This window comes from Castor canadensis, chromosome 9, assembly GCF_047511655.1.
Source record: "Castor canadensis chromosome 9, mCasCan1.hap1v2, whole genome shotgun sequence".
NCBI classification, from domain to species: Eukaryota; Metazoa; Chordata; class Mammalia; order Rodentia; family Castoridae; genus Castor; species Castor canadensis.
The window spans coordinates 142266311-142284711 of record NC_133394.1 but is presented as its reverse complement, the minus strand read 5'-3'; the positions used below and the strand labels follow the sequence as shown (position 1 = coordinate 142284711).

Genomic DNA, 18401 nt, shown 5'->3' with positions numbered 1-18401 from the left:
TCAACACCCTTCTGTTTCCAACTCAAATCTCTTCTCCTCCTCACCTGTCTAACCATGGGGAGTTTTTCTTTCTGAGACACAATATTCCCCTACTGCCTGCACCATGCCTCTAAGACTGAAGCATGCCATGGCTGTGATATAACTGTCCTATAAACTCCCCAAAGGCAGGGATCATGTTTAATGTTTTTATTGGCAAGCTGGTCACACTTTAGGTATTCAAGAACTTGTTGAGGGAGCCTAGTCAAAGGCACTTGGAGTCAGATATTCTTAGATACAACACAATCTTTATCACCAACCATTTGACTGGCCTCAAACCAGCCACTAATCCTTCCTTAGCTTCATTTCTTTATCTGTAACATGGGAGAATGACAACACATGTCTCACAAAATTAGTGGGAAGAACCAACAGTGTAAGGGTGTGCAATGACCTTAAAAGTACAAAGCTGTTTCTAAGCATGGAGGGAGACGTCCAATGCCAGCACTGTAGTGGGTCTGGCAGGCAGGGGTCCTTTTGCATCACAACTTCTAGATGTCAGGTCGGCCCATGCAACTCTACAGGTGAGGCTCACCTGTGTGCTGCAGGGATTGGACTCATCCACCTAACAGGCAGATCCAACAGTCCTGCCCCTGTCCCTGAGCAGTCCTGAGGTTCCAGTAGCACCAGGTCACCCTGGCAGCTAACTTCGATCTTTAAGGGATTGTTACAGTGCATCTCACCAGTTTTCTGTGTCACATGACACTCCTGTAGCATCAGTCTGTCTTTGGCAGCAGCCAGCTTCTCCCCAAGTTTTTTTGCAGTGCTCTTCAACTCTGAGTTCTCCTGTCGTGCCTCCCTCAGCTGCATGTCCAAGTCCTAAATGGACAAGAAAGGTCTGAGTTCTATGGTTTCAGTTCTGTAAAGAGACATGCTGCATGCACAAAACAGCCCTCAGAGCTGAAGGAGGGCAGGGGAGAAGGAGGGAAGTGCACAGCAGGAGCACCGAGTCTACAGAGTTAGTGGTTCAGGGTTTGTCAAATCCTACTCATCCTCTGATGGCCATGTGGCCCTGGGAAAGTTATTTAACCTTTCTCCAGTGAGGATTAAGTGAGATAATGTGTCTAGTACAGAACAAAATGCTCGGGGAGTATTACAGATAGTAGCTGTGGCTACTTGTAGAGATGGGGCCTTGTGCTTTTGTGGGTCTCACATGACTGACTCATCTATGGCCCTGCTTTCCATGAACCAAATGTCCTAAGGATTTTAGGAGAGTCAAGTTATTACTGAATGAGCACAGGCTTGAGAACTAGGCAGATCTGAGTTCAAGAACTTCCTCATTGTGTGTCCAGCTAGAGTCTTTAAACTTCCCAGTTACAGCCTTGTCTTCTCATCTACAAACTGCAAGTCTCTACTTCCCTGCCTAGCATAGTGGGTATTCGATAAATGCATGTCACACGATGTAGTTGTATAATGTATGCAGACAACAGTGCTCATCTTGGTAGAAGGAAAAGATTGAGCACCATGCCCGCACATGGTAGGTCTTCAGAATTAGCAGCCCTATCTATTATCCCTGGGGGAGGTATGAAGAGAAGTGGTTTTACCTGAATCCTTTCCTTCAGTTTCTGTGCATACTTCTTCAGGTCACTGATCTTGCGTCCCCTGTGCTCCAGGTCCCCTTCCAGCTTCCTGACCTGGGCCTGCAGGGCTGACTCCTGAACCTGGAAGTTCTTGCGGAGGTCGGTCTCCTTCTCCTGCCACTGCCACAGGGCCTGGCTCACCGATTGCTGCATGGCCTGCCGGATGGCCTCATTTTCCCGCTCGTAGGTGGCCTGCAGCTCCTCGGCCTTTCTGGCGTAGTCCTGGCTCAGCTGCTGGTTCTCCGCTCTCAGCCGCTCCACCTCCTGCAGGACCTGCTGCATCTCGGGGCCCTGGTCAGGCTCGGCCGTGGCGTTAGGGCTCTCCTGGGAAGGACCGCCCCACTGCGAGCCCTCCTGGCTCATCAGCTGCTGGAGCCTCCTCTCATAGTCCGCCTTGAGCTCCAGCATCTCCTTGGAGAGCGTGAGGACCCGCTCGGCGTGTTCTGCCTCCACCCTCAGCTCTCTCTCTTTGGTCTCCAACCTGCACGTGGCCGACTCGGCCAGCGCCTCCTGCGTCAGCCTCTTCTGCAGCTCCAGGGCGCTCTCCAGGGCCTGGATGCGCTGCAGAAGGGCCTCCTGGTTGTCACCCGTGCAGCCCTGTTCCTGCAAGAGCCTGGCCTTGGTGTCGGCCACTGCGTCCTGGAGCTCCTCCTGGTGTGCTTCCCGTAGCGCCTCCATGCTGGCCTCTGTCTCATCCTGGCGGGTGTTCAGGGCATAAATCACCTGCAGGAAAACCAAGAGCCCAGTTAGCAGGGGTGTGGGGGAATGGGGAGGGTGGTGTGGAGGCAGGTGGAGGGTGGGCTTGTGAATGGTGAGTGGATGCAACCAGAGATGCTTCTCCTCCACTCTGGATACTATGGTGGATCCACATAGGCAGTGCAGGGAAGAGGATTTGAGTGGCAGTTCAGTTATTTACTAGGAATTGTTCCCAGGAGAAGCCAATGAGAGAGCTGGGAAGTGGGAGGTGGTAGAAGCTGGGAGTGACATTGTTCAAAGTTCTGAATAGGAGTTTTTGTCAGAATTCTGAAGGGGATACCCCCTCAGTGGTGAGGGGGAGAGGGGAGGAATCCAGGGGAAATTGTTAAGGCAGACAAGTAATGTGATCTCATTTGTTCAAAAGGAGCACAATGCAAAACCCAATAAAATCTTAGAAAACTGAATCCAGTAATATTCTCAATAGGCAGAGGAGAAAACAACACCCTTCCATGATAAAAGCACTCAGTAAAATTTCACTAGAAATTGAAGGGAAGTTTCTGCACCTGACAAAGCACACGTACGAAAAATCCACAGTAACATCATACTCAATGAGAGGCTGAATGCTTTCCTCAGAAGATCAGGAGCGAGACAAGAATGTCTTCTTTTTCCACTTCTAAAACAAAGAAAAGAATGCTGGTTTTGCTGTGTGGAGAATAGGATGAAGGAACAGGCCCACAGTGAGAAGCCCAGGAATTAAGCCCAGGAATGTGGCCTGAGCAACAGGTAGATGTTGACTGAAATGAGAAAAACTGCAGGTAGAATAGGTATGGAGAAGAAAATCAAGAATTCTGTTTGGACATATTAAATTTGATATGCATCTTAGACATCCTAGTGAAGGAAGCATCAAGGTAGTAGGTAAAGCTCTGGAGTTCGTGTGGGGGTTGGGGAAGCCTGAGATAGAGATGAAGGGACACAGAATCAGGAGAGTTCTGTTGCTGCTGCTGTTGCTTGATGAGAGATTCCAGAGGACATCCATACAAAGGTGGGAATGGCTGACCCCATGGAGAACCCATCAATTGAAACCCTGGAAATGATAATGGATTAAAGAAAAAAAAAGGTCAAAATCCATGAGAAGGGTGGTCCAGAGAGATGGCTTCTCCTCAGAAGTTGGAGAGAAGGGAGAGATGGGGACAGGTGCATAGCACTTGTGACAGCAGAATGAGGGAGCTCTCATCACTTTGTAGGAGTGAGAAGGTGTCTTCTACATTCACACTGAAGCAGCAAGTAAGGTCATCAATCAACTGTGCTGAGTCAGACAGGAAGAAAGTGTGGGAAGTCTGAGGAGTAAGAGCTGTGAACTGGGTTTTAGGAAAGTGGAGTGAGAAGTCTACATTGTAGGGAAGCAGTGAAGGCTGTGTATAGTTATAGTTCTGCTTTGTGGTGACATTTTCATCAGCTGTTTTTATGGGAATTAGTTTGAGGAAGGATAGGAAGTTTCAATGGGTCATTTAGAGTTGGAGTTTCACTTGGTGAGTGTGACAGAGGGAGAGAAGGGTCAGACAGTGGAAGTATTTTCAAGAGCCAATGAGCTGAAAGGATGGGGCAGGGGCAGCCTTTTGGTTTTGACAGGGTCAAGGGTGTGGCAAATGGAGTGTATGACTGAAGTAGAAGAGAGGAAAAGATCACTGGTGATTCCGGGGGCTAAGAACTGAGAATTCAAGGAGGTGGGTGAACCTCATGTGAAATGTTCTTACTGAGAAGCCAGGCATGTGAAGATGACAGACCAAATGCTGGTCTTCCATGGGTATTTAAGATAAGAAGAGTTCTCCTTCAGGGTCCCTACCACACACCTTCACACTTACTATTAGCCTTGATGCGTTGCTGTTGGTGTTGCTTATTCTTCCGTCTGTACACTGAACTAGACTATAATGCTATTGTTGAAGACCTGTAAGTGTTTTCTATGTTTTTCAAATTGAATCCTTTCCTTCTCAGCCTGAGTTGCTTGGACAGTGAGGTTCAGTTCTGGGAGCCTGATGAAGATTAGGCAGGTGGTGACCCTTTCTTCAACCAAAGAACAATGTTTATACTGGGACTTCCCTATCATGTAGTTTAGAAAAAATGAAATAACACAAAAATAATGTTTATAAAAAAATTTGAGGCTGGGCATTGTGGTTTATGCCTGGAATCCCAGCTATTTGAGAGACAGTGATCAGGAGAATAGCAGCTTGAGGCCAACCAGGCCAAAAAAATCAACAAGACCCTAATCTCAACCAATAAAACTGGGGGAGTAACAAATAGAAGGATCACAAAGCAGGCTGGCTCAGGCAGAATTACAAGACCCTACATGAAAAATAACTAAAAAGAAAGAGGGCTGAGGGCATGGCTAAAGTGGTAAAGCACCTGCCTAGGAAGCATGAGTTCCTGAGTTTAAACCCAAATACAGCAAAAAACAAAAACAAACACCCCCCCCCCAGAAGTTTAGGTAAAATAGAGAATTGACTAATAAGTAGTATATGAAATAGTATACGAAGTTTTGGGTATCTATGTGTGCATGTATGCATACATAATTATAAAATTATTGTTCAAGAAGGAAAAATAGGACCACTAGAGGTGACATATGTAACAGTGATTTTCATTGAGACTATAATTCTTGAAGAAAGAGTTACCATCTATCCAGGACACAACCTAAGATTTTGTTTTTCATTATCTCTGTGTGATATAGTTATTGGCTCTATGAGAGAGTTTGGCTCTCTGTTCATCACAATCTATCCCCAATACTTGGTTCAAAGTGGACACTCTGAAAAGATTTCAAGTGCAAGAGTCAATGAAGGGATCAGAACTCCATCTTGAAGAATGCAATTGCCAAGCCATGAGTTGACCTTGGCATCGTGTGCAGTTGTGGGAGAATAAGCTCCACCTTTAGAATCACAAATCCCTCTCTCTCTCTCTCTCTCTCTCTCTCTCTCTCTCTCTCTCTCCATCTAAACACCTGCAATGAAATGAAACTGCTGTCTCCACAACTCCTCCCTCTCATTGCTCTGTACAGAGGATTTGGCCCCTTCTCATGGTTTCTATGATTTCCTAATGACTTCCATCCAAGACTGTATCTGATGCATGTGAAGTTGACGCTAGTATCCCACTGGCTGTGACTTATGATAATAACAAATACCACTTTTACAGAATCTACTATGTGTCTATAGGCTACAAGGATAGGTGCTTTATACACATTTATCATTTTAGAAAAATTCCCATGGCAACTTTGCAAAGTTGGTATTTTTCTTCCTATTGTAAGAATGAGAAATTGAGTTTCAGAAAAGTCTAGTAACTTTTGCAGGGTCTGAGATAAGATGGTGTATCTAACTCAGAAGCACATGCTCAGTGCACAGGGTCACCATGCATCTCACTAACTCCTTCAGTCATTTGTTCACTGATGGATTCACCACACAACTTGGATGGACCAGGTTCCATGCTGGGCACTGGAGATACCTGCTGGTCAATAAGACAAGTGCATTCACCCCCAAAAATATAATTTGGGGGGAAAGTCAGATGAGAAAATGGAAAGTATCAATGCACACTGATAAGTGTTGTGAGAGGATTCAACACGATTCAGAGTCTGATAGGAAAGAAGACTTCCCAGAAAAAAAATGAGCATTGCTTTCTCATCCCGGGGTGACTAATCCCCTTTTCCATGTCAATTACACCTGGACAAGAACAATATCACACAATCTTGTGTGTACTGTTGATCCGTAGCACTTGGTACAAAGCCAAGCACACAGTAGGTACATGATAAGTACCTGTGAAGGGACTTATCAACAATTCATGGTGCGTTTCTGCAGGGAGGGGTTGCTGCAGGGGAGCAGACACCATCTAGAGACCACATTTCCTGTCCCCTAGCATTTAGGTGACATCATATGAACAGTGGTTGCCAATGGTATTTGGGTGGTTGGGCAATGTATGTCATCTTGGGGCCAATGTGGAGGTTAAAATGGCCAAGGGTATGTGTCCTTTCCACAGTCTCTTCCACCGTCCGAAAACTTAATGGAGAGGACTCCAAGGACTTAGAGTGAGGCAAAGTTTAAGATGGAAGGTGCCTGAACCCTAAATGACCAGGTAGGGGCAACCCACCAGGAGCACTGGCATCTATCTTTACATGTGTCAGAAATAAACTACAGTAAGGAGCCTCTGACCTCCTGGGGATTGTCTGCTACAGCATTTATTAGTCACCCTAATATACTGGACTACCTCAAGACCACCCCCAGGTTTAGTGATTTGCTAGAGGACTCTCAGAACTCAGCACATAGTCACACTCATGACAATAATTACAGCAGAGGACACAAAGCAAAATCAGCTAAGAGAACAGGTACACGGAATGAAATTGGGAGTAAGGGGTGAGCTTCCAGGGGTCCCCTTTGGTGGAGCCAATTTACCCTGTAAGAAAATATTGCCTACCAAGGAAGCTCAATAAAGACTTAGCACCTGAGGTTTTTACTAGAAGCTACTCACACAGGCAACCTGTAGTGGACATGCATCGAAGTTCCCAACTTCCAGAAGGAAAGCAGGTGTTTTGTACAAACCATGTTGTTTTACAAATCTTTTAGGCATAGTAAGAAACTCTTAACAGTTTGAGTAGAGGGATCCCTCTAGAAATTGTATACTTTTCCTAATGCTAGCTGAGGGTCAACCTTGCAAGCAATCTGTCCTAACAAAAAGTCCCAACCTGCTACATTAACTCTTTTCTGCATACCTAATACACAAACTAAAGAAAAAGACTGCTTTTCTCTTTAGAGAGTCAAGCTTATACCATGAGGCAATCAACAAAAATTGCAGTTTCTCATGGTAAAGAACAAAATATCCTTGAATAAACAATTCTGTGAAATTTGGCATTAGTGATTCCATTAAGAATAAAATAAGGTACCTACTGATGTTGATGGTGATCTTGGAGTATGGAGTTCCTGCAACTGTCAAATAGAAAACTTAGTTGAACATCTGATCTACCCTGATGCCATGAAAGCACTCAATGAAAGAAAGGATCAAAATATCTTGAGTAAGAAGCAGAGTCCCCCAAAAGGGGTGCCTTAAGGGCTCCATCTATTTCAAGCATGTTCGCAAGAGTCTTCCTTGTCAGGTGAAAATTCATCCTATGTATTCACTCTAGGATTAACATAGGATCACATTTCAGTTTGAAGGTGGCAGAAAGAGGCACACACTTCAAGCTCATAATACCTAAGGGCACTTTGGCATGTGACAGTGTCCTCGGACCAAAGTCTCAAAACAGTCCTTACCACAGGTCTGCCCAAATTGTTCTAATGTTAGGCTGAAAACTGGTTACACAGCTCCTGGCTTTCTAAGGATGCCAGACACACCATCTCCTACCTTCCCTTCCTTCCACGTTTCTGCCCAGAAGGTTACTCAGATATCCTTCCATGAGTAGTGTATGGATAAACAGGAAAGTTTATTCCATTATATAGCATTGTATTTTATTATATTTCATATAATCTGTACCCTCTCTTACAGACATACACATTCATTTGCATCTATTTTTTTTTACTTAACAATAGATTTTGGAGGCCATGTCATATCTGTACAAAAAGAAATTTCTCACTTTTATTTTTGTCTGCCATTATATTGGGTGTGCTCTAATTTATTTCCCTGTCTGTTGCTCAGAGACATGGAAGTTTCTGTGGAAGATTACTGACATGTTTATTATTTCATCATTACTAACTAGATATTTTCCTTACTCAGTTTTCCATTTCTACCATTTCCATTTTTGCTTATGAATACAGATAGTGAAATTCCAAGCTAAGGCCAAATTGTAGTCTTAGAAGAAAACTCAAGTGTTGGCATGTGTTTCCTCTCAAACCCATGGAGGCCACCTCTGGAACAGAGGAACTGAAGGAAACAGGTCAGGAAGACACAATAGAGGCCAGACTGGAGAGGCAGAGCAGGGTGGGGTGAGCTGCCAGAAAGGCTGCCCTTTGGTCCCCTTGGACACACATGCACAGGAGGTGTGTGATGCCTTGGAGGGGTCCTTGGAGGGGTCCTTGGAGGGTCCCTGGAGTCACTGGTATTAAGGGGCACCAGGTTACTCTGCTGTAGTGGCTGTGCTATTCTGGGGCTCAAGTATAGTGGAAACCAAATGACTCAAAAGTGGAGAATGATGAAAAAGATAATTTCCCCCTCTCAGAAAAAGTTAGTTTAAGTGGGTGAAGAAGATGAAGATGAAGAAATGTTTGACATGATGAACAGTTTTGGAAAGATGAAAAATGCCAGCAAAAAAGCTGGAGATATGCCTCAAGTGGTAGAGTGTTTACCTAGAAAACACAGGCCCTGAGTTCAATTCCCAGTACCACCAAAAACCAAAACAACAACAAAATGCCAGAAAAAGTAAACTTTGAAAAGATAAACTGCAGAAGGGACTCAAAGAATTCCAGAAGCCTATGGGAGGAAAATCTCTCTGATGGTAAAAATGAAGAGGATGAAGATGATCTGTTGCAAAGGACTGGGAATTTCACAGCCATATCCACATCTCATCTAAGAAGAATCTTGAAACTGAAGAACTACCACCAGGCTACACCTACCACTGATTAGATTTCAGGGCAGGTCTATTCTCCTGCACAGGTGGTGATGGACACTGACTTACATAGTGATGTTTCACAGTTTTGGGGCTGATGCCAGAACAAATACTAACATCCAAAGCCTCTATTTGGACAGGTTTCCAATCTTTGTGGCTTGTTTTAAGTTAATGAACAGGTTTTAGTCTAAGTAATCACAGCAAGGTTATTTATGTCTACAGTATGCTAGTTAGAAAGTCAGTTCCTATGCACCAAGTGACAGTCTGAAAGAGAAAACAGCGCAGGCCTCAAAGTCTCCCCAGATGGAGACTTCTTGCTCACTAAGGGTGTTGTTGGATATTCTCACCTGCTACCAATGAAGACCCAGAAAACTGATTGGTAGCAGCGTCCATTCTCTTCAGTTGGTAAGAAAATATGCAACTCTTCTAGGGATGGGGAAGTTTACATTTGGGATGCAAAATCTAGGAATGCCTCAACATATTTGTTGATAAAAGCAGTTTATTTGGATTAAGTATCACCACACTGAGCAATGGACAGTATGTGGCCTGCGGTTCAAATTGTGGAGTGATAAACATATCCAATCAAGAATCATTGTCTCCAAGAAACAAACCCAAAGCCAATAAAAGCTATAATGTACCTGGTTACTGGTGTCTCTTCTCAGGCCTTACATACCACTATAGAAATCTTGGCAATAGCTTCTTCAGGAAAAATAAAGCTATAAGTTTGGTTCACCTTCCTTCTGGTACAGTATTTTCTAACTTCCAAGTCATTAAAAAACCATTTTTCATGTTCATATTATAGGTTTTTCTTCCATAATATTCCAGAGATGAATACTTGGCTTTGGGGAATGAGAAGGGCAAGACCATTGTGGGGAGCCGACAGGTGTATTGAATAAGCTCGTGTTTGAGTTTGGCACAGCCCCAAACCACAGACGGGAGCAAGCATTGTTATGCCCAATAAATTGCATGCTTGAACTGGCACAGCCTCAGCTGCAGAAGTGGGCAAGATGCAGTACAGCTGTTTTTCCTTTAATGTTTATGTTCAGAGAGAAGCTGTCACAGGTTCCTCCTGTTCCAGAGAATTACAATGTCACACCCTCTCACCCCTCCCCAAGAAATGCCTCCCCACCACGTGTGGCTACTGTATATAATAAACTCACTGGAGGGGGAGGGGGCTGGGGTGTCTCATCCAAGCGCCCAGCCTACCTGGCTCCAGCTTTATGCATGTTCAGTCTTCTGTCTTTGTCTTTTCTGCATCTCCCATCGCCCCCAGTTAACGTTTCTAGGACAAGCTCATGTGTCACACAAGAGATCCTGAATAAGTTGCACCAATACTCAGACTTCTAAAGAAATTATATGAAATACAGTCGAGCCACAGGGAAGCCAATCCCATTACATCTTAGAAATGTTCCAGAATGTGTGATAACGTATGGATAATGATTTGTGGAGCCAGCTACATGCAAATTAAAAGTAATGTCATAATAAATCATGGCAACTTTTGTTCAAAAAGGGAGAAAACTCAACGTTCATAATTAATACAGCATCCTTAGGAAGAAATGAAAGAGGTGATACCTGCCTTTGTGGAGGAGAGTGCTAGGATATTTTTCATTAGGACACTAGTTTGGAGAATTTTTGAGAGCATTCACAACCATTGACTTAAGCCCAACATGGAGGTACAGACGAATGTTCCTGACTGTGACAGGGTAAGGGCACTCCTGGGATTGCTCCACTGGGATGTTTGCTTATTTCCACATCTTCTTTTCCACCCTCTCTCCTTCCTTCTTGTTACATGTGCTCTCTGAAATTAACTCTTTTCTTTTCCTAATCTAACATCTCTTTTCATCTTTTGATCTTTTTTAGCCTAGTCTCCATGGTCAATTATTTCTACTACCTTCTTATTGACAACTTCAAATCCCCTGCTCACCTCATCTTTATCCTCACATACTTGGCGTGCTCAACACCAACCACATCACCCCAACCACCTCAGCCCTTATCAAATGCCACAAACTCAACACTTAAGATTTCTGACCTCATCTATATTCTCTATGCAGATACCATCTAATTGATTTGTCACACAACAATTACTTTCCTCATACAGGTGATTTCAATTCTCCACCATGGTTCTTTGGGACCCAACTCTAATCCCTAGTTCAATCCTGTTCACCTACCATAGACTGTACTCTCCTACTTTGTGTAGAAGGAGTAATTAAGAGCTTGGTCTCTAGAGTTGGAGTCCCAGCTTCCATGCTCTTTAACTGGAGAGCTTGGGCAGGTGAGTCAATCTTTCTGGATCTCACTTCCCTATCTGTAAAATGGGAAGGACAATAAAATCAGCCTCCTAGGGTTGTACTGACAGCTAGTGAGATAATGCATGGGAAATCTGATACCCAATGGCTACATAATTAATGCTTGCTACCCCCTATGCAGAGAAAAAAAAAGAGTTTGACTCTTAATGGTGGGCTGGCAAAAAGCCAGAGTATTTGGTACTATTTAGTTGATGTTGGGAGTAGAATCCAGACTTCTATGACTAAGAAGAAAATGGAATGTGGAAAAGGGGAGATCATAGACGCTCTCCCCTAAAACCACTTATGAAGAAAAAGGGGATAGAAGAAGGTAGATGGCTGGATAGACAATGAGACCAAAGTGTGTGTGTGTGTGTGTGTGTGTGTGTGTGTGTGTGTAGGGGGAGGCTACATCCTAGAGGAATGCTAATAAGAAGGATGTAGAAGAAAGTAAATGACTTTTATTTGAAACAACTGAGAAAAGGCAAGGGAATCCCATTTCCTTTAAAAACCATCCCTTAGCTCCTATCTTAGTCTGTGCTGCTATAACAAAATATCACAGACTGGGAAATTTATAAATAATAGGAATTTATATTATAGCCCTGGAGGCTGGGAAATCCATGATCAAGGTGCTGGAGAATTTGATGACTGGCAAGGGCTGTTCTTTGCTTCCAAAATGATGCCTTCTTGTTTGTCCTCACAGGGCAGAAGGCACGAATGCTGCATCCTCACATGGTGGAAAGAGCAAAAAGGGAGAAACCCACTCTCTCAAGCTCTTTTCTAAGTATAGTAATCCCTTTCATGATTGTGGAGCCCTCATGACCCAATTATCTTGTGGATGCCCTCCTTCTTAATATGATGACATCAAGGATTCAGTTTCAATATGAACTTTGGAGAGGGAAACATTTAAGCCACAGCAAATTCCTGCAGATAAAAGTTATTACATTCATGTCTTCTTGGGACACTTTGAAATCTATTTGGAAAAAGCTGACATGGCCATTTCATGTCACACTGTGGTATTTAGGTATTCGAGTGGGAGCTTCCTAAGAGTACAGATTTCAGCATATATTTTTTGTAGCTTCCTGGAAACCTTAAACAGTGCCTGGCCTGTTACAGACTCTCCAGTGTATAATGTTGGACTATGTAAGGGATGGTGAGAGAAAACCCACTCTTCTTATGGTCAACTGTGGGACACTTTTAATCTGATGTGGATTCCTGTGGTAATGGCCGTGTGGTAGAACTTATGAAACTGGGTCCTCTCCAGGCAGAGAGACCTAGATTTCATCCTTCCTTATAGCAGAGATTTATGATGTTCCAAGTATCTGTTTCTCTCCTTCATTCTTAGAACTAGAACCCCTAGCTTCTCTAGCTTCTCTGCGGGCCTACTGTTACATGTACCAGCCCATTCCGCCCCCTCCCAGCATACTGAATGGAACTAGGGTCATTACCTCCTTCATGAAGAGCCTTCTATTTCTGGGCAACCCTGGACTGATTCCAACCGAACTGTATTTGGGTTTTCTCACACACACACACACACACACTTCCTGACTCTTATGTTTCTTCCTTCTCTCCTCCTCATCCCCTTGAAAAGAAATTTCCTTTGGTTTGGAGATACAATCTCCCCCACCTGCTCTAAACATTAGAAATTGTTGAGCAGCATTTGAGCACACCTACCCTTTTGCACTTGGAGCCTCACAAATCACATGCCCCCTGCCATCTACTTGCTTGCTTTCACTCACTATCTGCTATTTGCTGAAATATCACAGCACCTGGCCCAAACCCCATATATAAATTGACTTTTTCAGGAGAAGCCAAGCTAGAATCCATCAAGGAGCATGAAAAATTTAGCAGTCAAGATAAATACTGAGCAAGTTGAGTAGGCTTCCTAAGAGTCTTAGAAAATCCACTGACATTGGTTTGACTTCAGAGGAAATTTCAGCAGAAGGTCTGTTAAGGTCTTAGAAGTTTAACAAGGATATAACTAATGGATTATGAGCATTAGATCTAGAGAAACATTTCCATCAAGTGTGATGGGGGAGTTAGAATTGAAATGAAAAAGGAAATAATAACTGTTGAGCACCCAGAGTATAATATTAACTTGGCCAGATAATACACATATTCATTTTTCAATGAATCTTTTAACAGTTCCATAAAGTTGACACTCTAATTCTGAGCTCTATTTTACAGTGGGGTTTACTTCACGCTTATGGGTCACATAGTTTTAGCGCTTGTTGTTCTTGGGTGCATACAATATTCTACTCTTTCTAGCTATGTGAGCTTGATTAAGTTATTGAATCTATCTGAGCCTCAGTTACTTTATATATGATGTGAGGAGAGCAATGCATATCTTATAGCTGTATTTACAGATTAAATAAAAAATGAACCTAAAATATTTCACCACATTCCTAGCACAAATTAAGCCCTCAAGACATACCATCTGTTATTATTTTTACTACTATTTATTATTGCCAAAAGTTGTTGGGCTAAAACAGTGAGGTGTCTCAGATTCAAACCTAAATCCTTTTGGGTCCAAAGACAAAAGATAGAATAATCACTTTGTTTAGAAAAAAGCTGGTGATATTCTTCCATTCGATGTTTTTGTATCATTTACTGTATTTCAAGCCTAGTTCTAGGTCTTGGGTAAACTGAACAAATAAGACCATTCCATTGAGAAGCTTACAAGCTATCGAGTATTGTAGACTAAAAGATTTGCCCACATTTTTTTTTCCCTCACCTTCCTTGGCATGGCCCTTCCTGCTCTGGGGATGGTGTTTATTTTTATTCCCTTTGGAGGTTGAAATTGACTGTGTGGTTTGCTGCAAACAGAGGCTTTAACTGTCCAATGTGTTTTGCTTCCCCTCTTGTGCTTCTACCACTTATCATGAATGAAGTATGTGCAGGGTAGCCAGTGGCCCCAGAATGAGAGACACCTGGAGTAGACTGGACCCCGACCCAACATTTAGAACTGGCCTGGCTCAGTTGAGCACAGCAGAGAGCAGAAAAACAGCAGCCAACCTGAGCATGAAATGAACGGTCATTGTAACCACTGCATTATTGCAGTGAAAGCTGACTAATATACAGAGGTTGAAAGCAGGCCAGTTGTACATGTAGGGACATTTGGAGGACTTTGCTTAAAGTCTGCAGAGGCACAGGGAAAGGCACAGGGGAGGAAAGGATCACATTGCTCCAGTGACTCTCCCCCTTTTCTCCTGCATCACCATTAATGGATCTGTCCCACCAACACAGAAATGTGCTGCAATTTTTATCATTAACAAATTCCTACTTCTGATCCTCTACTGTTTTTCTCTACCCCTTTATAGCAAAATCCTCCAATATTTTGCTTACACCAATTTCTCACCTCCCTTTCACTCTTGAGTCCTCTCTTCTTAGACTTTCACTGCAACTAATCCACCGAATAGCTCCTCAAGGTCACTAATGACTTCCACATTGCTAAACTATTAATAGACAAGTCTCTGTCTTTATCTGTTGAACTTTTCAGCAGCATTGACTTCATAATCATTTCCTCCACCTTTAAACATTGTCTTCACTTGGATTCCAGGTTGAAATACCTTCCTACTGACCATGCTCTCACATCTCCTTAGCTACTCAGTTCCTCCTCACCTCCTACCCTTTGAATGGGATGGCCTTGGAATTTAGGCCTCAGCCTATTTTTCATTTTTGCAAATATTCCTTTGGGATTTCATCCAATTTCATGAGGTTACACATGCTCTGTTTGCTAATTTTTTTCATCAAACTGAACCTCTTCTTGAATATGCATCCTATTGCTTGCCAACAGCTCTCCTTAGACACACAACACACATCTCAAATTTAGTTCTGAATTTTCCCTTCATAACTGGCTCTTCCCACAATATCCCTATCTCATTTCACAGCAATTCCCTTCTACCAACTGCTTCAGTCAAAAAATTTGGAGTCTTATCAATGAGTACATAAAAAGATGTTCAATGTCTCCAATAATTAGGGAGATGCAAATCAAAATAATGTTACATACTCCACACCCAGTAGGAAGGATATAAAAAAGAGAAAATAAGTGTTGGTGGACAGATGAGAACTGAAGCCTTAGTGTGGAAGGATATAAAAAAGAGGAAATAAGTGTTGGTGGACAGATGAGAACTGAAGCCTTAGTGCGTCGGTGATGGATGGTAGACAGCATGATGGTGCAACACTGGACGGGCGGCAGGTGTTGCACATCGGGATCCAGTATCAATGTAAAGGAGTTTAGGCTTTGTTCTGTTTGTGTAGCATATGATGACCATGAAGACTCTCAGGCCTTTCCCCAGAGATCCTGAGGTAGTAGGACTGGGGCCAGTCCAGGTTTGTTTTCTAACGTTCAGAGTTGCAAAGGAGTCCTAGACTTGGAAAGCCATATGTGTGGTTTATGCAGAAAGTTTTTTTCTCACAAGATTCAGCTTCTCAGGAGCTGTTGGGACTAAAATTGTCCACTTCATAAATTTTGGAGCCAGTGCTCTGGTTGTAAAGTACAGTCTGGGTGCAGTGTGGCAGGAAGAGGAGTTAGGGAAGGCTAAAGCCGGACTGGAGTAAGGAAAGGGATGGGGTCTAGGTTGGGGAGTTGTAAGCAAGGAGGAGTGACAGGACCAGTGACTCTCTGGTGTCAGGTGGGGAAGAGGGAAGAGTGCAAAAGATTCCCCATCCTGGTGGCTGAGGAGATGGCCACATGACTCCAACTCAGAAGCACAGCATTCTGGGACAGGAACATGGGAAGGCCATGGTCACTGCTCACAGAGAGGAGCCTAAACTTTCAGGTACCACGTCAGAAAAGAAGACCAGCTAAATCTCCAGCAGGAAGACTTACTAGGTGCCAAACTGACCAAAATAGCAAAGGTCTTATGGTTGCTCTCCCCTTCCTTTATAGAAACAGACTGGAACAGGTCCCAGACAAAGCTGGTCTTCTTCAAGCAAATGAGCTTGGAATAGATTTCTAGACAGTTCCAGGATGCTAATTAAAATCTCATCATTACCCATCAGAGAGCCATTGCTGGGTCCTTGCTGCACATGGCATTGAACTGTGAGATATAAGCTTCTCAGTAATTGAAATCACATTGCCTCCCAAGCTAATTTAGACTTAGACTTAGCTGAAATGTGAGTTCTCCCAGGAAGACTCTTAATTAGAGTCCCCCCCAACACTCACACATGAGACAGGCCCACCTTCCTTCCAAGGAGTTTCACAGCCCACAAACAATGTGGGACCAGAAAAGGGAGCGTCTTGTCTATCTCAAATCTCAACAGATTGGTTAAGCTATTTGGAATGTTCTCTTGACTGCACAGCTTAGCCGACAGATATGCATATGTGTGAATGATACTTTCATGAACAGAAACAAAGAAAAGGTAATACCTCTCCCAGGAAATATTTTCACAGAGAAGTAATCCCAGAAAGAACATCAAAACCTATAAGCACATGCATAGAAACAGAATCGCATAAATGCAAAAGCAGACTTAGCGTGTCTTCAGGTTCACCTACTAGATTATAATTTTATATATTCAAATTCTGAAAGCAGGTCTTGATTTGCATATCTAAATAGATATACATATCCATTTTTCCATATAGGTGATATAACAATGAGTATCAGTGTTATTTTTTCATAATACTTTTCAGTTCACAAAGCAGCTTTGCAAGGTCAGTCCCACAGCCTGATAAATATAAATACACTGAATGCTAAATGAATTTTCATTTTCTTCACTGTTCTCTGGGGAGAAAAAATTCTTTAAATATTTTCCAAACCATTTATTGTATCCTCTGCAAAACTTGGAGATAAACAGTATATTGCAAGGTACATAGCCCTGTCCAAATAATACCCAAATATCCATTTGTAATATGCAGGTCATCTTTACAAATTGTCTTTCTATCCATGACTGAATTTCTGTGCTCTATCTACATGGGGCCTCTAGTGCAGCAGCTGAGAATCTTGCTGTGATGAGACAGATGCTGCTCTCTATATCTGCATGGCATCAGTGGAAAGGCACACAGGGACAAGTTGACAGTCAGTCCCTATTTTATCTCTGACCTAGGCTAGAAAAAGCATATGTACAACACATAGTCCATGACAGCCCTCCATGGCAAAGAGCTCAAAAATCAGGAATAGATTAAGTTAAAATAAAAAATGGTATCAAATTGATGACACAATATTGTTTCAATTTGTTTCAAAACTACATATACATGCTGGTGTTCACACAAATATATATTGACAAACAAAAGTGTCAAGAAGACTTCAAAACATGACCAGGGTTATCTTTGGATCAATTTTTCCCTTCTTTTTTTGTTCATGTGCATTCCCCAGTTTTTCTGTGATGAGTGTGTACCTCAAAGATAATCAGGAAAAAAAGCCTGGATTTTTTAAAGTTACGGAATATACCATCAGAATGTTCTATATCAGTAATCCACAAGCACATAAGCCTGAGACACAAGCCCTGGGAAGAAAAATAGATTCTGACAAGGAAGGGTGGAGTCCTGAGGCCTCCCCTGTAGAGTTTGGCTTGGCTATGCTGCTTCTGTCTGGCTGGTGAGAAACAGAAGTTGGTCTGTTTTGGTCTGAGCAGCCCAATTTTTGTAAATGTGTTTTGTATTCAGGACCATGGTTCCCTGTTGGAGAAGAGTTTCAAGAGTCTTACTGCTGTGGATGTAATGAGGGGTGAAAGTTGCTCCCTAACCACAGGACCAACAACAAGGAGCCTATGTTGGCTGTAGCTTCAGAAATGAGCTCTTGAACTCCAACTTGCATAAACCTCTCCTGAGATCGAATGTGACAGCAAAAGTAAGAACATTAGGCTTTTGTAAAATTGAGGGCAAGTCTGCTCTCTATATTACCTAAAAATTTCTGGGATCATTTCCTCCAAGACACCCTTTCTGGGACTATTCTATTTTATGTTCCTTTTATCCTTTGTCTCTCTACAGGGGCTGATGACAAAGGCCCCTCATCAACCACAACCTTTATCTGCCTCAGCACATCTGAGAGCAGGACGTGGTCCATGGAGGACTGACCATTGCAGAGCCTGCTGGCTTTGTGAGGCAGGGTCCTGACTTATTCACCACTGAGTCCAAACATCACACACTGGACAGACAGCTCACAGGCTCGTGGTAGGTCCTCAATGAGAGGAGCTAGTAGGGACTGCTTGTTACTCATCACTGTATCCTCAGCTCCTATCCTGGTCTAGAATTCAACTAATGGATGAATGAGTGGATGATAAAAACATAAATGAAGAATT

At 43.0% G+C, this 18401-nt stretch overlaps 1 protein-coding gene and 1 pseudogene across 3 annotated transcripts in view; one reads left to right on the top strand and one right to left on the bottom strand.

Moving 5' to 3' along the window:
• Nucleotides 1-18401, bottom strand: part of Fam184b (family with sequence similarity 184 member B) — a 112970-nt gene that overhangs the window by 60238 nt on the left and 34331 nt on the right. For all 3 annotated transcript variants that reach the window (XM_074042547.1, XM_074042548.1, XM_074042546.1), the window contains exons 2-3: nucleotides 1578-2336; nucleotides 717-852 (exon numbers count right to left, since the gene is read on the bottom strand). In XM_074042547.1, coding sequence (XP_073898648.1) covers nucleotides 717-852; nucleotides 1578-2336 — 895 coding nt within the window. The remainder of the gene's footprint in view (nucleotides 1-716; nucleotides 853-1577; nucleotides 2337-18401) is intronic.
• LOC109690626 (U3 small nucleolar RNA-associated protein 18 homolog pseudogene) lies at nucleotides 3528-9682 on the top strand (annotated as a pseudogene).